Raw genomic sequence first — 22,106 nt, 5'->3', positions numbered from 1 at the left:
CTACATTTATTTTACTTCTTTTTATTTTTTATTTTTTTTTGAGACAGACTCTCACCCAGGCTGGAATGCAGTGGCAGGATCTCAGCTCACTGCAACCTCCACCCCCCATGTTCAAGTGATTCTTCTGCCTCAGCCTCCCAAGTAGCTGCGATTACAGGCGTGCACCACCACGCCCAGCTAATTTTGTATTTTTAGTGGAGACAGGCTTTCACCATGTTGGCCAGGCTGGTCTCAAATTCCTGACCTCAGGTGATCCACCCACCTCGGCCTCCCAAAGGGCTGGGATTACAGGCATGAGCCACCATGCCGGGCCTAGTAGGCTGCATTTAATGAGAGTAGTTGTATGATCTAACATTTATGCTAATAAGTAGCTATTGGTTGGCTGGTAGCCTAAGAGCAGTCCTCCCAGAAGCAATAAGCAAACTAAACAGACTCAGGAACTTCCTTCCTTGCAGATTCTAAGCCTGTGAAGGTAGAAGCATTGGGTTCAACTTTCGTTTGCACTTAAAAATATTTGCAGTCATGCCATCAGTACATAGAGAAGCAGAAAGGAAACTTTTATGAATATTAGACTGTTAAAGAAAAAGGAAGCATCAACTTTAAAGTCATTCATTCAATTAATATTTGAGGGTTGTTACAAAACTATCAATTAAGTCAACAATCCAGTTTATTTTATTTATTAAATTTAGATTACATTATAGTTTAAAATATATGACTTTTTTAAAAAATCATCAGGAAACCAACAATCTATAAGTAAACTCATCCTAAACATGAAGGTTAGCCCTGGAAATAGCAAATCATTTTAATAATTTTGAATAAAGTTTTTTTCTAAAAAGTATTTTACTATCTCTGTTTGTATCTGTGGCATAAAATGCTATCATAATTTAACCACATCTAAATGAACTCAGATCATCAGTGAATATATTAATGATTTGAGATTTCATTATATATGGATATATTCAGGGCTTTTGAAATGTGAAGGGCATTATCTTTCTGTATGAAAATATCTGTAGGCTGCTTTCCCTTCTCAGTTTTAAGTCTGCTTTGTGCTTTTGTTTTCTGATTTTTCTATTAATATCTGCCATCAGCTGACAGCTGTCACCTACACTATCAGTATGCCTGACCTTAGGATCCTTCACCTGTGCATGATTTTTTGCTTTTGATTTAACATACACTCAACGGAGGGACAAGATTATGTCTAATGTAGGAGAACATGGGCTTTAAGTGGGGATAGTCAGGTGAGGTGGAGGGCACCAAAGGTGACTGTACTCTGGAATTCAGCTATGTTTGGATATGCAAAATATCTGGGTAAAAAAATATGTATACATTATTTGAGGCATCTCTTAAATGTATACAAAGACAAATACTCCAAGGTTGCCATTGTTTAGAAGTCCCAATCATATTAAGGAAAGCCCTAGAATAAAAATTAATAAATGTAGTGACACTGGAGTCTGATAAACCTGTATTGAATGACGCTGAGCAAGCTTATTTTTGTTATTTTTCATTGACTCTGAAATGTAGATGGTAATGCTTACCTTATAAGGTCACTGTGAGGACTTCGTGAAATGATACATGGAAAGTGCCTAACAGGATCAGAATCAAGGTCAGTCCTCCTTCCCTCAAATGTTAGCTCCCTTTTCTACCTTTTTTTCCCTTCACTTCCCTTAGTATCTATAAAAGGTAGGAAAGAAGAGGATACTTTTTTTTTTCATATTCCTACAAGGCTGTTTTAAGTAATGTTCTTTTAGTTGAATGACAGTCACATCATTTGAGAGGTTAGTCTAATAATAGCACTGGAGACTTGAGGATGACAAAGTGCAAATTTTCAGTCGGTCTGGACTCCAATTTATTTATTTATTTGTTTATAATCAACATGGATTTATTTGAACCTGACTACTTTTGACAGAATTAAAAGGGGAAATTGTAGACTTCTACAATGACATTCACAGATCTGTGTACTACTGTCTCAGAAATTTAGGAAGCAAAAAAAAAAAAGAAAAGAAAAATATAGACAATATAGTATTAACACTAACAAGGTAATGAAGCAGAATTCCGTTTTCTTTTTCTTTAATCTTTTTTTGTTATAGATTTAGGGGTGCCGGTGCAGTTGTGTTACATGGTGATATTGTGTAGTAATGGTCTGGGCTTCCAGTGTACCCATCCCCCAAATAGTGTACCTTGTACCCAATAGGTGGTATTTCATCCCTTACCCCCCTCCCACCTTTTGGAATCTCCCATGTCTATTATTCCATTCTGTATTGGATTCCTAGTTATATATAGAACGAGGAGGACTTTACTCTCTTCTATCTGTACACAGATACCTCCATAGGCACACTACTGTCTTTTAATGGTTTTGACTTCCTTTAGTAAAATGTAAACCAAATACCCCATATTCACCTCTGTCAACTCTACAAAGGCATTCTAAATCCTGAATGTGTAAAATGCAGGAGTAGCATGGGGCATCTTTGCTGGTGTTTAGCTCAGCAGAACCACTTTAAGTGTTCATTTTGGTAAATTGGACATTTTCTTTCTTCCTGTGAAATGTTTCAGTTCATCAGTCAATTCTCCTTCCATGCTGTTTTGTAATTACAACCTATATTGCTAAAGAAAACCTTCAATTTACCCTGAGTAAATCAAGAATAGAAAATTACTTGGGTTTCAGTCTCTTCACAGCTGAAATAAATTTTCGCTGACCCTCATAGAATTCTTCTCTCAGAAATAATGCCCATAGAAAGATCAATTCGTTACACTTTTGTCTTTAAGTAACTTTGCATTTTCCTTCTCAATCTCCTCATTAGCCTAAACCTGTTTTCTTTTGAAGGCAGAACACTTAACATTCTCCAATATTGGCTCCATCTTGGTTTTATAAATTAAGTTTTTAACAAGTCAGTTTAGGCTGTGTCTTTTAAAATCATGTAACTATAGATTTGAATCCAATCACTTTTCTTTGCAAGTTATGTCAACAGATGTTCAGTGTTTCGTTTTCCTTAAGGGTGTATGGTTTCTCGCTGACTCTTGGCTTCAAATACAGATTCTCTGCTGTTGGTTTTGTCTGTAGGCATATAAGCTGTTGAAAGCTGTTTGTATTCATGGCCAAGAGCCCCTAGTTCCCAGAGCAACAGTTTATCACTCACCCTGTGTTATCTTTGCTCCTACATTTCTTCAGTCACAGGAACACAACCCCAGCCCGTTAGATCCGGGGGGCAGCGTGTGTATTTGCTATGCATGGACTGTTTATGGCAAACTGTGTGGGTCGGGCTCATGTTCCTGGAGTGCTTTGAGCAGCTTTACTAATCTGTCAGCATAGTATGTTCTTGTGGATAAATATAGACATACGGGCACTCTGCGAGTTGTAGGTCACTGTCTTACTGTGCAGCTAAAAATTGTCCCATTGGTATGAACAGTCTGCCCTGGACGGAAGGCCTGTTTTAGTTTGTCTTCTACTGTAGGTCTTTAGCACCTGACTAAAAATACACCTGGGGCCAAAAATATAAGGGCCCTAGCATTGTGGCTGAGACACTTACGGTGGCAGTGAGCAACAGGAGCATGGAGCCCATCATTATGTGTTTTGGCTTTGGAACATAGTCTGTGTAGCTGTTCCAGACTGTCAGTTTGGGTTTCTTTTCAGGCTCATGGAGATTACAACTGCTTGTTGGAGACGATCCTGTGTGATCAGCTTCATAAAAGGACTTGGTAGGTATGAAAGGCTGTTGTATGTGTGGAGTGGCTAATTGGTTGTTAAATGCTGAGTGTGGGAGGATTCTCCTAAAGGTTTTGCTGGATAAGGGTGGAGGTAGCAGTTGCATCTGCATGCAGGGATTTACTTATAATGCCATTGTTCAGAGACAGGAGTAATGCTTGAGGTGTTACATTTGAGATTGGTAATATTTTGGAGGCAAGATGTCCTTTTTGTATACAAGCCTGTGGAACAAGCAGCCATGATACAATGGAATTTTTCTGTGCACTTAACTTTCACTAAAAGATTTGTTATGACACTGAAGTAAAATTGCTGGTCTGTAAAAACAGCTAGTATATATTTGGAAAATAATTAATCACATCATATTTAATATTATAGTAGAAGTAGGATTTATGCTTGATTTCTTCTAAATAGTAATGTTAATGCCCTTACTTGTTTTGTTTTAAACATTGCAATAGGCCTAAAAGCAGTTTTTTCTTCATTCTTGGCTTAGCCTTCTTCGACATGTAAAAAATAAAATATTTTTCCTTTTTGTTTATAAATTTAAAAACAGGACACCGTATGTTAACCAACATTAAATGGTTCTAAATTGTATGTCACTGCTCTTCCTTTATCAGACAGTAGCACAGTTACATTAGTTCTAACATAACATTTTAAGCAATATTGTACAGCAGTTCCAAAAAACTCGTAAGAGGAAACATCCATGACACAGAGTTAATTACATGCATTTTCGATATACACTCTTTAACTTTATTTAGTGAAGGTAGGAGAAGTTGACTTGTAAGTGGTAAAGGCATAACATATTGCTCTAATCAAGGAGAAAGATTTTGTTTACTAAAGACTTGGGAGATTGAGTTGCTTGCTAATTATTCCACTGCACTGTCTCTAATGAAACTACTAGAGGTTTACATATGATAGCATTCTGTTTCTAGGAAGAAAATTCCTGTTCGTCATTCCTTTACCCCTTACTTTTGTGGTTTGTAGAGTGTGCATTAGAGAACTTTTTTTTTCCTCCCAAGGAATTTTTTTTTAGTGTATAACAAGCATACAAGATAAATGACAAAATTTATGGTTCCAGGTATTTGGAAAAGGTTGCATCATTATAGCACTCATATGAAATGCTTAATATTTCTATTGTATGTTATCCCTTGGAGATGTTACTGACCATTAGTGTATTTTGGCTGAGCAGAGCACTCCCACAGTCTCGTGAACATGTCGACTCCTTTTTCACTCATTGCCTTTCTTGCTCATAATAAAGTTTATGGTAAAGTTAACTTTATAGTACAGTTGGTAAAAATCTTAGATATTAAACTTTACTATAAAGGCATCAGAAGCAACTAATCTGCTTCTGTGAATTGGTAGATTTATCACCATCTTAGATTATAAATTTCTGGTGAGCATGTATTAAGTGAATTTTACATCTTTGTACATTTCCATAACCATTTAAGAATTTAATAAAGCCTAAAATTTTTTTAAATGAGCCGGTATCTAAATGAATAAGCCCATATGAACCAAGAATTTAATAAATATTTACATGTTGATCAAATCAAACACCAACAAAACTGAAAAAGATTTCACTTATTCACTTAACTCATTGAACAAATGTTTATTGAGCTTCTGTTGTAAACACTGTACTGGAAGCCCTTTGCTTGCTATATATCTTGGAACTGTATATAGTTACCATATATATTTTATAATGGAAATGTATATCATCACATGTATTTTATAATGCATATGTATGTTAGTATATACATATGTATGTGTATATACTTTATAATAGAATGAATACTATAATGTATATTGTACTTGTGTATAGGTATATAATTTTATAGTATAATGCATATTATATTAACAAAGACACCTGTAAGATTAGACTGTCCTTAAGTCACCCCTGCATCATGTAATCTGCAAGGGGACCCGGAGGGGAACAGCTGTAACTTTAATTTGCGACGTTTATTTGTTAAAAGATAGCAGTTCCTGGCACTGTCCTTGTGGCAGACCCCCCCCCCCCACCCATGTCCAGTCTGCATAGACTTCAGTGTCCCTTTATTTTGGGTCCCTGTGTAATGCACTTGCCAGTTCAGCTGCAGAAAACATCACCATGGTGTTCTTCTCTTGCCCTTGGTGTTTGACTTAAATATGATTCTTATAAAATAGCTCAAGAAGCTGGTTTGTCGTTTCTGGCAGGGCTCGGTCTAATGCGCAGATAACAGTCTGGGAATGACTACTAGCTCCTCAGCCTCCAGAGCCTTTTGACCGTGACTCACAGTAAGAAGCACACTTTGCATTGTGACCCAGAACTCATACACATACATATCTGTCGACACAGACAGAGTCCGAAAACAACAGCTTTGTGAAACAGTGCTTCCCTGCTCACTGTGCAGGATGCCACCGATCTGCTATTTTCTCTTCTCCTGTTTTCTGCTCTGTTTCATCACATTCAGGCTGGTCAGCGCCTACCGAGTTAGTTTCATGATCCAGTAACGGGTCAGAACCTGCATTTTAACAAACTCTGCTTTAAAGATTCCAACAGCTAGGCATTCCCAACATACCCTTAGTCACGTTCTCAGCAGAAATGACATGCTGTCGTCCTTGACATAATATTCTACTCCTGGGCATATTGGTGCTTTATTTGTCACAGTAGTGCTTGGTTGCAGAAAGAGCTCTCCTGGTAGTTCTGATGCGAGTCTCAGGTTGAATGTAAGGTTTCTAAGCTGGAGACAATGCGTGACCTTTTACATCTTAACACTTCCTTACTCCTTAAAGCAATAAATATTTGTTGAGTAATTTGTATTAAGCCTAGCACTGTGCTAGAAGGTGATGCTACAGGAGGAATAAAGCAAATTCCTTGACTTTGTTGCAGTTAAGTGTAGTGGGGAAGACAAATAGGAAATGCATATATAATGTGTCAAGAGGCAGCCAGAACTCTGGATGACAGTAAAGATGATACAAACTGTTAGCAGAGGGGAGTACCAAGGAGTGGCTGGCCAGAACAGACTCTCATAAACATAGAAGGAAGGGAGCATGTGAGCCATCATGACATTCCCCCGACCATTCATAAATTCCTACAACCCCTCTGCCCCAGTTCTCTTCCACTTTGAAGGTTTCCCTGACCGTCTCTATCATCAGTTATTTCTAGTTCTCAGCTTGAGTGTCACTATCCCAAAGTGCTGCCCCAACCCCCACAATCACAAATATGTTCCCCCCTGCATCTCTCCTGCAGCAGCCTTTGTAGCACTTCTCACTTTGCAGTTATAGTCCTGTGTGTTTTTATTCTATCATGCCTCTCTCCCTCCACACTGTCAGCTGTGTGAGGCTACGAGCCATGCCTATTTTGTTCCCCCAGCAGATAGCCCAGTACCCCAAGTACAGTGGGCCTTCAGTAAATAGTCAATATGTGAATAAATGAACAAATTAATGAATGAATACTCTCCTAAATTCGTGTGCTCATCCATTGACTGTTCGACCTGGCTGTTCAGCCTTTGGCTGTTCAACCTGGTGGTATAGTGTAACTGAATAGATTAAACTTCAAAAATCTTTCAAACTGTCTTTTTAAATCTATTTTCATATTCTCCACAGAACTTTGCAGAATGCCTTATACAAAGGTCTTGATGAAAATTCTTTATTTAATGATTTGATTAATTGATCACACTCATAGTCCTTTGAAGCATAAATAGTTCTGAAAGGACTGTAATCAAGTCAGATGATAAAAGATGCCTCTGTAAATGACACCTCCACTCATCCTTGCTGTGTGTTATACATGTAAATACTCAGGCCAACATTCAGTTATGCAGACAGTTCAGTTACTCAAACCTATGTGATCGAACTTGAATTGCAGTGGTGTTCACTTTTTTAATATAGTCATTTATTTTTCAAATTGAGGTTCTAAGACGGCATTCCTTTATTACTGCCATTGTAAGATATAGGAAACTTTTTATAAGTGAGTCTTATCTTTTAAAAAAATTTATTATGAAGTGTTAAACCCAAAAGGAGAAAAAAATTAGGATAATATGTAACATATTGCCATCACTCAAATTCTACAGTTATCAAGATTTAGTCATGTTTAGTTTATTTGTACCTTTATTCTTTCATTCTAATTAAAAAAATACTTTTTTTTTTTTTTTTTTTTTTTTTTTGAGACAGAGTTTTACTTCATTGCCCAGGCTGAGTGCAGTGGCACAATCTCAGCTCACTGCGACCTCCGCCTCCTGGATTCAAGCAGTTCTCATGCCTCAGCCTCCTGTGTAGCTGGGATTACAGGCGCCCACCACCACGCCTGACTGATTTTTTGTATTTTAGTAGAGATAGGGTTTCACCATGTTCCCCAGGCTGGTCTCGAACTCCTGAGCTCAGGCAGTCCTCCTGTCTCCACCTCTCAAAGTGCTTGGATTACAAGCATGAGCCACTGTGCCCGGCCAAAAAAATTTTTTTTAGAGAGAGTCTCACTCTGTTGCCCAGGCTGGAGTGCAGTGGTGCAATCATAGCTCAATGCATCCTTGAATTCCTGGGCTCAAGCGGCCCTCCCATCTCAGCCTCCCAGTAGCTAAGACTGCAGATGCGCGCTACCATGCTCAGCTAACCTTTAAATTTTTTTTGGTAGAGTTGGGGTCTCACTGTGTTGCCCAGACTGGTCTCAAACTCTTGGCCTTAAGTGATCATCCTGTCTAGGCCTCCCAAAGTGCTGGGGTTAGAGGTATAAGATACCGTGTCTAGCCCTTGTTTCTCTTTGTTAAAGTATTATGAATCAAATGTAGACATCATTTCATTGAACCCCATATAATCAGTATGCATTCTGGGAAATAGAGATATTTTCTCATCTACCCTCAATGCTATTATCACATCTAGTAAAATTGACTGTAATTCTTTGCTATCACCTAATATCCAGTCCGTACTCAAGTTTTTTATAATCCTAAAAAGTCTTTTAACAATTGGTTTGCTTAAATCAGGGTTCAGACAAGGTCCACATATTACATTTGGTTGTTTTATCTCTTCCCTTGACCTGTAGAAACTGGTACAATTTTCCTATAGAACGAACCTACTTCTGGATTAGCTATTTTGCTTCCTTGTGGTGGTAACATTAACTTGTCCTATATCTGCGTTGTCTCTTCTGAATGCACATTAGCTCTAATGTTTTGAAAGCATGATGAATGTGGTCACAGGGCAATGTACAGTTCCCCCTGGTCACAGGTTATATTCCAAAGTCATTTCTGTTCTATTACTATGATAGAGTAGAACTGTGTCACTCCCAGGTATACATCCCTAACAGTTTTCAGTGTGTGGGTACAAGAACTCTGACCAATATATTGCTACAGGCTGGGGATTTTGAGAAAGCTTCTAGAGTCAGTGTTCTAAAACCACTTCTTCAGCACCTTTATCATCGTAACAAGTAAGATGTGGGATCTTTTTTTCTGTTTTAACGGGCACCAGATAGGTTCCCACCTTCATTAGTCTTCTCATGGTAGGTGCAGTCATCTTTTAGTTTGTGTTGTCCTTCCAAGAAGCCACTTTTTCTCGCAGTTTACACAGTAACATGAGATCAGCATTCTTTCCAGAAACACACTGGCTCCCAGTGACCCTCCAAATAAAGTTCACATTCATTGGTTTGCCATTTAAGACCTTAGTTCTAATACTAGTAAGTATTTTAAAACCTACATTTTTATAGGACTGAAGAGTTCATTAAATTCTGATAGGTAGAGAAGAGAAAGGGGCAACTCAGGCAAATGGAACGGCATGGCAGGTACACAGAGGCATCTGCCAAGTGTCTCTTCTCACCCCCTCCTCCTGTCACCCTCCTACCACACATCCCTGGTCTTAGTATATCTGTTCAAATATACGCTCTTGTTTACTTCATCTATTCACCTATTCCACAGTGTCCACCTACTCCATGGCCCAGCACAGAGACTAGGCCTAACATGGGGTTAGTTTAGACACAAGGCAGACTTTCAGTACACTTTTTTTTAAATGTAAACAAAAGTCATGAGTTTACAGGTAGGAATAAAGACCGGCTTCCCCACTGTCTGCCTGCAGTTTAGGGAGTTTCCAGGCTTAAAATTTAATGAAACCAGAGAAGCGAAGATACAACTGGAAAGGTCAGGATTATTTGTAAAGCTTTACTCTATAGAGAGGATAGATGATAGAATCTCCCTGATTCATATTAATTTAAGGGAAGGCAAGTTATTAATTATTAAGTGTTCACACTGTAGAGATATTGAACAAATGATGTTTTCATACATTTTCACTGCATACTTGTATATTTCGTAGAATCATAGAGGTTGAAAGGTCCATCTAACCTAGGTTTTTTAAGAATAACAGGTAAGGACACGGAAACCCAGTTGTCCAAGTTTCTTCCCTAAAGTCACTGAGTCACATTCGAGCTTAGACCTTTGACTCTGAGCTCAGTGTTCTTTCCACTATATTTTACCAACAAAATGTTAACTTTGTTGGAGTTAATGAAGCATGTCAGTTTTTCTATAGGCAGATAAGATTAGAAACAATTGGATTAACTGATTCAATTGCCCTCCTTTTCCCTCCTATTTATTTCCATCAGTGGTGTCAGTGTGTGGGTCCCAGGGCAGCAGCACTAGCATCACCTGGGGACTGGTTAGAAATGCAGACTCTCCAGTCTCACCCCACACTCTGACACTGAATTGGGGTAGGAGGTGTCCAGCCTTTCAGGTGACGGTGATGTGCTAAACACTGAGCACCAGTAATTCAAATTGTAAGTCAGCAGATGTTTTTTTGAAGTTAAGATTTAAAAACTCAAAGTCTTGTCCAAATAATCTACACATTTTGAATTTGTAGAGTTCACGTTAATGATATTTCACGGCATAAAATGAGCGAGTAGAAGAAGAAATTAGAAAAGAGAAGAAAAGGAAAAAAGGAGAGCCAGCAAAGGACATGTGAATGAGATCAGTTGGTCACTTCTCTTAGGGAGAAAAAGGAAGTTGAAATTCAGGATTATCCTGCCTCTAGCAGGTTATTCGATCTCCTTTTGGTGAGAAAGGACCTTGAAATGTCAGTGTAACCTCATCTTCCTTTGCACACGGATCTTGGCAGACATTCTTTCAGGCTCTGATGACAGTACCTACTTTGAAAATCAGGGGAACGTCCATGTAATCTCATCTTAGCAGATGACAGACATTTATAAAGGAAATCACTGAAATGTTACTGTCATTCCTCTCAGGTAAAATACTGGAAGGCGGAGGAAAAGAGAAAAGAAAACAGGGCAGACACTTGATGCTAACTTTCTCTTTGTTGAACTGCTTCACTCTCTCCAAGGTATTCAGTCTGGGGAGACCAGAGACAAAAATGGTTTTGATAGAACATAAATTGAGGTAAGCAGAGAACTGTGCCTTCAAGTAGATTTGCTCCTTGTTAGGATAACAGGCAGTTAAAATTTATGTCATCAATGTATCTAGGAAAGAATAGTCTCTGGGTCTTTCCAAGGTATGTGTGTCATTAATCAGATCTCATATATTTTTATGGATCCTCCATGTTCAATTCTTTTTTTTTTTTTTTTTTTTTTTGAGACAGAGTCTCGCTCTGTCCCCCAGGCTAGAGTGCGGTGGCGCGATCTTGGCTCACTGCAAGCTCCACCTCCCGGGTTCACACCATTCTCCTGCCTCAGCCTCCCGAGTAGCTGGTACTACAGGCGCCCGCCACCACGCCCAGCTAGTTTTTTTGTATTTTTTAGTAGAGACGGGGTTTCACTGCGTTAGCCAGGATAGTCTCGACCTGCTGACCTCGTGATTTGCCCGTCTCGGCCTCCCAAAGTGCTGGGATTACAGGCGTGAGCCACTGCACCTGGTCCATATGTTTAATTCTTTTTTGTACTCCTAGCCTTTCCCAAAGTCCCTCTAATGTCTAAGAAGTGCATTTTCATTCACGAGGGCAGAGAACCCAGAGGGAGAGACCTTCGTGGCCTAAGGATATATTAGTCTTTCCAGAAAGTATGCAACTATTCTAACCATAGGAAACCCCATTCTCCAAATTACAACATTTATGTTGTGTTTTGTCATCCCCTGAAGTCCCAAAACTAGCTTACGCCAGAGCAAAGCCTATGGGTAAGGGGACAGTCTTCAACATAGGCAGCTGATTAGTTTTAAAAGACAGTCTGGGAATGGTGTAATACCACTATACCAGCGAATGAGGAATGGATACAGAAACTGTGGTATATACATACAATGGGATATTATTCAGCCTTAACAAGAAAGGAAGTCCTGCCATATGCAACAATACAGATGAACTTTGAAGACATTATGCTAAGTGAAGTAAACCAGTCACACAAGGACAAATATTGCATGATTCCACTTATTTTTTTATTATACTTTTGTTTTTTCCTTTTTTTATTATTATACTTTAAGTTCTAGGGTACATGTGCACAACCTGCAGGTTTGTTACCTATGTATCCATGTGCCATGTTGGTGTCCTGCACCCATTAACTCGTCATTTACATTAGGTATATCTCCTAATGCTATCCCTCCCTCCTCCCCCTACCCCACGACAGGCCCCAGTGTATTATACTTGAAGTTCTAGGGTACATGTGCACAACGTGCAGGTTTGTTACATAGGTATAATGTGCCATGGTGGTTCGCCACACCCATCAACTCATCATTTACATTAGATATTTCTCCTAATGCTATCCCTCCTCCAGCCCCCCAACCCTGACAGGCCCCAGTGTGTGATGTTCCCTGCCCTGTATCCATGTGTTCTCATTGTTCAGCTCCCACCTGTGAGTGAGAACATGCAGTGTTTGGTTTTCTGTCCTTGTGATAGTTTGGTTAGGATGATGGTTTCCAGCTTCATCATGTCCCTGCAAAGGACATGAACTCATCCTTTTTTATGGCTGAATAGTATTCCATGGTGTGTATGTGCTACGTTTTCTTAATCCAGTCTATCATTGATGGACATTTGGGTTGGTTCCAAGTCTTTGCTATTGTGAATAGTGCCGCGATAAACATACGTTTGCATGTGTCCTTATAGTAGCGTGATTTATAATCCTTTGGGTACATACCCGGTAATGGGATGGCTGGGTCAAATGGTATTTCTAGTTCTAGATCCTCGAGGGATCGCTACACTGTCTTCCACAATGGTTGAACTAATTTACACTCCCACCAACAGTGTAAAAGCGTTCCTGTTTCTCCACATCCTCTCCAGCATCTGTTGTTTCCTGACTTTTGAATGATCACCATTCAACTGGCGTGAGCTGGTATCTCATTGTGGTTTTGATTTGCATTTCTCTGATGACCAGTGATGATAAGCATTTTTTTGTATGTCTGTTGGCCTCATAAATGTCTTCTTTTGAGATGTGTCTGTTCATATCTTTTGCCCACTTTTTGATGGGGTTGTTTTTTTCTTGTAAATTTGTTTAAGTTCTCTGTGGATTCTGGATATTAGCCCTTTGTCAGATGGTTAGATTGCAAAAATTTTCTCCCATTCTGTAGCTTGCCTGTTCACTCTGATGATAGTTTCTTTTGCTGTGCAGAAGCTCTTTAGTTTAATTAGATGTCATTTGTCTATTTTGCCTTTTGTTGCCATTGCTTTGGTGTTTTAGTCATGAAATCTTTGCGCATGCCTATGTCCTGAACGGTATTGCCTAGGTTTTCTTCTAGGGTTTTTATGGTATTAGGTCTTACATTTAAGTCTTTAATCCATCTTGAATTAATTTTTGTATAAGACATAAGGAAGGGATCCAGTTTCAGCTTTCTACATATGGCTAGCCAGTTTTCCTAGCACCACTTATTAAATAGGGAATCCTTTCCCCATTGCTTGTTTTCGTCAGGTTTGTCAAAGATCAGATGGTTGTAGATGTGTGGTGTCGTTTCTGAGGGCTCTGTTCTGTTCCATTGGTCTATATCTCTGTTTTGGTACCAGTACTGTGCTGTTTTGGTTACTGTAGCCTTGTAGTAGAGTTTGAAGTTAGGTAACATGATGCCTCCAGCTTTGCTCTTTTGGCTTAGGATTGACTTGGCTATGCAGGCTCTTTTTTGGTTCCATATGAACTTTGAAGTAGTTTTTCCAGTTCTGTGAAGAAAGTCATTGGTAGCTTGATGGGGATGGCATTGAATCTATAAATTACCTTGGGCAGTATGGCCATTTTCACGATACTGATTCTTCCTATCCATGAGCGTGGAATGTTCTTCCATTTGTTTGTGTCCTCTTTTATTTCATTGAGCAGTGGTTTGTAGTTCTCCTTGAAGAGGTCCTTCACATGCCTTGTAAGTTGGATTCCTAGGTATTTTATTCTCTTTGTGGCAGTTGTGACTGGGAGTTCACTCATGATTTGGCTCTCTGTTTGTCTGTTATTGGTGTATAGGAATGCTTGTGATGTTTGCATGCTGATTTTTTATCCTGAGACTTTGTTGAAGTTGCTTATCAGCTTAAGGAGATTTGGGGCTGAGATGATGGGGTTTTCTAAATATACGAGCGTGATTCCACATACATGCGGTATCTAAAATGGGTAGGTTAATGGAACCCAAACATAGAATGGTGGTTGCCTGGGGCAGGGGGACAGGGAAATTGGGTGTTGCTAATCAATGGTTATAAAGTTTTAGTTAAGCAAAATGAATAAGCTCTAATGATCTGCTATACAATTGCATGCATAGCGTAACAATAATATACACTTAAAAATGTGGTAAGAGTGTAGATCTTCTGTTAACAAAATAAAATAGAAATTATTTTTTAGAAACAAAAATATATTTAAAAAATAAAAGACAGGGTGATATGGGAAGCTCACAAGATAACGTCATCACTTTCATGGGTCAGGTCCTGAGTTGACCACTCCATAACCTTAGACAAGTCACTTAACCTCTCTGAACCTGCATGGTCTTATCTGTAAAAGGGAGATTAGCCTTCTAGGATTATTTTAAGAATTAAAGATACGAATTCGTCTGGAGATATCACATAGATTCTGAAAGGTGAAGGAACACTACGTGAGAACTATAGGAGAACTAAAGTGTATGTAAAAGGAGGAATGTATGCAATCCATAAAAATGGGAGGAATATTTCACATTATCAGAATTTTATGGAAGTTAATCAGAAATTAATTTAGCCTGCCTTTGGATATACTTTTCTTCCAATGCAAAAATTGTGTTTCGGTATATTTTTACATGATATTCTTTTGTTGGCCCACTTTAAAATAAGTAATTATTTAAGAATCATCTATCACTTTGTTAAGCAATCTTTGTCTGTTGCTGAAGCTAATTGTTTTTTCTTGTCTCAACATTTTCTATTTCTTAATATTCTTCAGAAGAAAATAATTCTTTCTATCATGTTTGGTTGTTTTCTTTTTCTTTTTATCTTCATTTACTTTACATGACTTTCAGGGTTTCTGGCCATTTGAGTATTTGCAGTACCTTTTTACATGCCATTTCTTAAGTTCCCTCATACTTGCTTTAATGGACAATTTATTATTGCTCTATACACAGAGTGACATGTTCACAAAGAAGCTGCGTCATACTTGGTTTATGTTTTATGAAATGTTCCTGTACTGCCAGTAAACAAATTAAGTCTTAGGAGAAAAGGCATTTGAGAGGGAAAGTGTGATCCTAAAGAAAGATCCCAGCTCTTGGTTACTAACAGGGTTTGCCTTCAGAACCCAAAAAATGAATGAAGTATTGAGAACCGGCAGAAAGAACAATTTGTGTACAACTATGAACAAAGAAATCTCATAATTTACTCCTTTGTTGAAAGATAAGGTTACATCAGTCTCTATAAAGTTAAGTTGTTTAATCAGATCACCTTTCTAGGAAGAGTACTACCTTGAATATTTGGTTACTGCATATAATCCCAGGAGCAATTAAAAGAAAAAGGAAGCCATTTTTTATTTCAAATACTCTGGGTAAAATTCCAGTAATGGGAGCATCAGTAAAAGCAATGCGTGTTTTGAAAAATTAGCTCTGTGCTTGTCTGTCTTTGCAAGCTGGTGAAAAAGCAGGCCAAACATCTCTGCTTCCTGAGGAGTGGAGTACTTTTTGGAGGAAGATGGGGAAGCAGTGTGCTCATTGAGCATTTTAGTTCATGCCCTTCACAGGCTGGTTAAAAGCCTCATCTCCACAGTAACTGACACACAGATATGGGGCAGGCCAAATGCATGGATCAGGAAAACAGATCCTGCCCAAGCCACATGTGCCTGGATTTTCTTAGACACCAAGAATACACATAGCATTCATTCCTTCCTGCAGCAGCCCTAGACTGTAGCACCTGAATGCCTGTAGATAGAGAAGAGCAGGTCCCTCTAGCCACTTACTCTGTTTCATTTTTCCTTGTTCTTTTAGAATTTATTGCAGTCTGACTGTGTGGTATTTGTGCGTATGTGCGCGCATGTGTGTGTGTGTATACACATGAAATGCTGATTATGTTACCCCTCCTCAGTACAACATAAGCTCCATTAAGGCAGGAACTATCGCTTTGTTCACCAATATCTCCCCGTGCCTGGAACAGTGCCCGAAGCCTAGGCACTCATTAAATAAGTATTGGTTGTGAATGAGTGAGTCAATGAACAATAGTTTCTAATGAAAGATGGTATTACTTCTCTGAAAATCTGATTGAGAAAACCAGTTGCTTTCCTGTAACATCTATGCCAGTTAGCCTCTGGGGCTCTTATATGACACTTGTTTCATTTCAGTGTTGTAATAAAAATGTAGCTGAACTATGAGCTGTGAAGGTGTTTGTATTGGTGCTACAGTTAGGAGGGTAGTCTGCCCTGGAAATGTTGGTAACTTAGGGAAATTGTACTGAAGATTTAAACCGGCTAAGAGCAGCCAGTCTAAAAATTAAGCTATAAGTCAGTGAAATTGGGGAAAAAATAGTCATGTTCAAAAGATCATCACATGCAGCCAGAAATAGATTTAATAAACGGAAAATGAATAGGCATCACAACTATAAAATAGACTTCTCATAATTTAAGGAACGGACCCTGCTTAATATAAAAGATAGAGACCCAGTGAACACAAGAAAACACTTCCTGAAGCCATCCAACAAAACCAATTAGGAACAGAATTTGAAATACAAACAATAAAGGAACATTAACAAAACCCATTTAAGACAAAAGAAGGCAATGGAGAAAAAAATTAGAACGTGTTAAAACCAAGATTAAAATGTAAATGAGAAAATATAAAGAGAAGGCAAATTTCAAACGGATTCAATAATTAGAAACCTAATTAATATGTGAGAGTGATGCTCTTCTTCTCCACTCCACACCAGCCCCCGCCACAGGAGCACTGGTGTGAATGACTTCGTAGAGAAATTGAGCTGTTATATGAAGATAGATAGATAGGATGAAGGAAAGGAGAATAAAGGCTGATGGAGTTGGAGCTAAAAAATTCATCACATGGATGCCACTGAACCGTACACTTAAAACAGACTAAGATGGTAAATTTTGTCTACTTTACCACAACTAAAAATAAATAAAAACAGATTTTTTAAAATTCATTATATGCAAGAAATTTTAGTGGGGGTTTTTAATACAACAAATTAAGCAACAGGAACAATTGTTTCTTCAACGAGTATTTGGATGGGGAAGATGTGAGAAAGATTCTGTCAGGATCCTTTCATTGGGAGAGATCCCTATTTCCAGAGACCCGGCATGAAGAGAAGGCTGACCCTCGGGGCAGCTGGATGGCACTGGCTGGCAGGGCCCAGACCAAGCCAGGTGGAGGAAACCATACTGACCTGGACCCTGAAAGATAGGAGGATTTGCTTGCAGGACTGGACAAAAAGCAAGGAAAGCACCCCAGGTAGAGAGGAGTTGATTCAGTCACTGCCTGCATTTGCAAACCTGGAAAATGGGACCTCAGTGTGGCTAGTACTGAATCCATGTTTTATTTTGTTTTTTCAATCAAAAATAAATTTCAATTAAAAATCAGACCTATGAAGGAATAGATTTAATTCTTGAGAGCTAAATTCTTAGAGGCAGCAGACTTTTCCCTTTTATACACCAAAAGTTTTTCAGTTTTATCTTTTTGAAATGGAAACCTTTGGACATTGATATTAGTCTTTTTCCCACCTTTTTTACCTTTCTGTGAGACTTATGGTCCTCATAACGAACATAAACTGTAACACCAATCGAAGCCCTCAAGCCTGTGAGACTGTCATATTCAGCCAACTGCATTTTTAAGTTCTGGCGGCTTTCTAAATATGCGATTTTGTTTCTTCTTTTGCTACTAGCATTTCTACCCATAGAAATTACACCCCCTCCCTTATAATTTTCTGTTTCCAGACTGTTGTGAGTTTAGAAACTAGACAATTGATCTTACTTACATATAGATTAAGGGCAAGCACATGCTGTGAGAGGGCCTGATGCTTTTCTTTCTAATGATAATGCTCTAATATTTACACCAGTGTGGACTTTGTGACTCAAGTTTGACTACCAGGGAACATGCATTTCCTGGTCTGTACTATATTGTCACCAAATAACCCAGGTATTGAAAGGTGCCATGTCCTAATGTTTACTTTTGAAATTATCCTGAGGCTAGGATTTACCATGAATTAATTAGGGTAGGATGAAGAGAGGTTTCTGAAACTTGGAAGTGGACCTAGTTCAAGTACACTTCCCCCATTATCTTTCATGCATCTCCAGCTGCCTAGGTTGATCTGTGTTTGAAACTCAGACTGATGAGTGACACCCCGCTTTGAGTCATTTTCTGCTCTGGTACAGGGCTCTGCTGGGCTAGGATAGTTCCAGCTCAGTAAGGCTGTTCATACAGTTTTATCTTTTTGAATATCACCTCTGTATTCACAAAGATGTCTGGCTTTGAAGTACAGGTGAATAATATTTTTTATGATAGCAGCGAATTGGCACTTTAGCCATCTAAATGGAGGATTTGTCTGAGAGGTTTTCTGGTGTCTACATTTCAGCTCTCTAGTTCAAAATGCAGCCTTGCAGGACTGTCAGAGGTCCTCTCATGAAAATTTCACTCTCATGAAAATGTGTGCACTGTAGTTAAGACTTTCAGGTCCCAGAGTCATGCAATTAAGGCTCTTGTCTTGCAATAACTGTATATATTACATCAACCCCATTATTGCTGCATCTAGAAATGGATCAAATCCTGTGGAAACCCAAAGATAATAAAAAGTCGTACTCCAAATAGACATTTTAGGTTTATATCCCAGTCTCTGGTTCTGTGGCACGATGCCTTTGATCCCTGAGGAAGATGTCTTGAGACATTATGTCCTTCTCTAAGCTGGTATTGAGGAGGTGTCCTACTTCCACTAGGTGCCTGCACTGGGGGAGTAGGAGGTAAAGCAGAGGAGTGGCCAGGACTTCATTTTCATCATTTGATTTTCAATATGCCCCTTTGGAATCAATAGTGCCTTTTAGTGCACTGCTTGCCTTACCATTTAATTTAAAGTCATTAAATTAAACTACTATCTATCACAACTACTGCATCCTTTCTTAAAAGACTCTGACATATTGTATCTCCTCATGTAGTTCCTATCCCAGGAATCCCTTTCAGACCTGCAGAAATAAAGTCAGGTGACATTTTTAGTTAGTTATTTAAGGAGATTTATTGAGTATTTGTGCAAAGAACTTCGGATGACATCTGGGAGTCTACAGTCTTATTAGGGAACTTTTAGGGGATATTGCTAGAAGAGTATATGGTTTAATTACAGGGCCGACCCTAGACAAAACCTTGTCTCCAATCAGTGATTACTTTACTTGGCAGCAGTCTTTTGAGTCTTTCATAGGTAATGTAGGATATGCACAACAAAGCAAAACACCAAACAGTTTGGGTTAAATGTTCAACTCTTGTAAAGGAAACGAATCAGTGAGGACTGGCCTAGTGGAGGTAGGTGTTATGGAGATGAGACTAGAAGTGGCTCTGAATGAAGAGGAGGAAGAGATGGGCAGAAAAGAACGGAAAGGAGCTGCAGAAGAGAAAGAAGGAAGAATAAATGGCCAGTGTGCTCACAGGCCAGTAAGAGCATCAGCAGGACTTGAATGAGGATATGGAGGCAAACTACTAAAGGCTCTCAAAACCAGGCCAGGGTGCTGAGGCTGGATGATGTAATTGAGAGCTATTGAAAGTTTTGAGCAGAAACGTGTTATGATTAAAGCCATGCAAAAGAAAGATTAGTTTGATATGGAAAATAGATGAAATAATGTCCGCAAAGAAGCTATTAAAATCATCTAGCCATTGGCCTCCAAGGGCCTGGATAGGATGTGGCCAGTGGGAATGGAGAGGAAACGAGATAATACACAAGACATTTTATTATGTTTTTGTCACTTGCGAGGCCATATTCTTACAGTTTAGTGGTAGCTGAAATCTGGAAAGACCGTTCAGATGTAAGGGGCTCCTCAACTGTTATGTCAGGTTAAATGAATTACAGAGGAAGGGTAGGAAAGGTGAGGGAGAGCCATCTATGTAACATTGGGGACATATTCGTAATTTAATAAGCAAAATGTTATACTGCTTCCTCAGAATTTGGCTTGACACAGAAAGGAGGCAAGAGAAGCCTTACATTTATTTGTAGTTAAGAAAAGAGTATCAAACTTTCATGGAGAACTTTCTTCTGCCTTTAATATTGATGACACCACCATTCTCTTCATATCCAATCCAGTGTCCAAACTGGAAACTCGCTTTTTACTTGACTCTTTCCCTTAATCTCCATATCCAGTTACCCAGAACTAAATACTTATGTTTAACTGTATACTTCCTGTTCTCAGCATTCCCAATGCCTCTATCCTAAGCCCTCTTGCTCTTACATTTCTTTCTTTGGATATTAATAACTGACCATCTTATAAGGGCTTGTGTGGGAGGGGTGGTAGAATTTAACATATCAAAGTACTGTAAAAAGTAGAGACTTGAAACTGCATTTATGAATTAAAAAAACGATTAGCAACTGTCTGATTAAAACAGTGTCTGACTCTGTGGCATTCTGAACAGAGGACACTCATCAAGAGCTTTAAGAGCTGCCTCTGTTGAAGATATAGTACTCGTGGGGAACCTACATATTTTATAAAGGAAGCACAGAGGTGTCCCAACTTGAGCTGAAGGGTGGTGAGAGTGAAAAGTTAAACCCACACCTTGGACGGCAAACAGGGCACTGCCTGAGCCTTGTATCTTTCAAGAGGTGCATCCCCTTCTAGAGCAAGAGCCAGCTTGGCTTCTGAAAATTGATTCTTGAAGATTTCTGGAAGGAATGACCCCAGAGTCTTTTCCATTATTAGAACGAAGAACGGAAAACAGAGCGCTCTTGACCATGAGGAAAACCTGAACAAGAAATCACTTTTTTCCCATATACATGTTCTACCCTTCTACATGGGACTGCTGTTTCCCTAGAACAAAAAATAAGCCAAAAACATCTTAAGTATTGATTGTAAGTAAGATTGGTCAGCTATAGTATGAGCTTCCAATATAATTTACCTAAAGCAACGTAGTGACTAGAATTTTGAGATGACCAAATATAGCATAACACAAACATAGTATAATGAAAATAATGAAATTCTGACACCATTTCCAAAGAATAAGGCCAGGTTATAATATTAAGTGTGACTTTCTTGATACAATTCATATCCTGATATTTATGATTTAACACAGTCCATCTGAATATTTATGACATTTATTTTCAGCCAGTAAGAATGCCCATTCTGTTTTTCAGCTTCTCCCGTTGGCAACGGTTACATCAAGCCTCCGGTTCCACCTGCTTCTGGCACGCACAGGGAGAAAGGGCCACCAACCATGTTACCCATCAATGTGGACCCAGACAGCAAACCAGGAGAATATGTCCTCAAAAGTCTGTTTGTCAACTTCACCACTCAGGCCGAACGCAAGATTCGTATCATCATGGCGGAGCCCCTGGTGAGTACCTGCCGTGGAACCTGCCTCTTCGAAACTTCAGCTGTATGCTGTTATACTAGATTTAAACACTCTAACAAAAGATGGATTGCTTTTCTTCTAGTTTGTAAAGGTTCTTTAATATCATAGGTAATGTTTTAAAGATAATAGTTAGGTTCCCTGATCTAAGAGAAACAATTGGAGTGTCGAAGATTTTAAAGCAGTCTTCAGCAAATACTATTCAGTAGCATGCTTCACTGCTGCATTTGGGACTAATAAGCATAATTTAACAAAAAGAAGTATCAAAGAAGTATCAGTCATAGAAAAATTGTGTTCAGAGTCTCTGTGATATATGTATGTGTGTATATATATATCATACACATATTTTATATATATGGCAAAATCTTTTGTCCAGTTTTTAAAGTAGATGACAAGAAAAATCATTTTGTTCAAGTGGCTGTGTGGACTTCGAGTTTGAGAAGTTAAAGGCTTGGTACCATATTGTCAGAGGAAGTGTTTTGATGAGTTGTTCAGAAACACCATTTCCATTCCTAAAACGTGAAAGACAATACATTCTTGACTTACTTACCTTTAGTTCCCTCGTTAGACACATGATGCCCTTGGATGTCAGT

At 38.8% G+C, this 22,106-nt stretch overlaps 1 protein-coding gene across 1 annotated transcript in view; it reads left to right on the top strand.

The window, feature by feature from the left end:
• Positions 1-22,106, top strand: part of FRY (FRY microtubule binding protein) — a 271,904-nt gene that overhangs the window by 26,658 nt on the left and 223,140 nt on the right. The window contains exon 2 of the mRNA XM_023208778.1: positions 21,299-21,498. Within this exon, the coding sequence (XP_023064546.1) occupies positions 21,299-21,498 (200 nt within the window). The remainder of the gene's footprint in view (positions 1-21,298; positions 21,499-22,106) is intronic.

Source organism: Piliocolobus tephrosceles, chromosome X (genome assembly GCF_002776525.5).
Source record: "Piliocolobus tephrosceles isolate RC106 chromosome X, ASM277652v3, whole genome shotgun sequence".
NCBI lineage: Eukaryota > Metazoa > Chordata > Mammalia > Primates > Cercopithecidae > Piliocolobus > Piliocolobus tephrosceles.
This window is presented reverse-complemented; position numbering and strand designations above follow the sequence as displayed.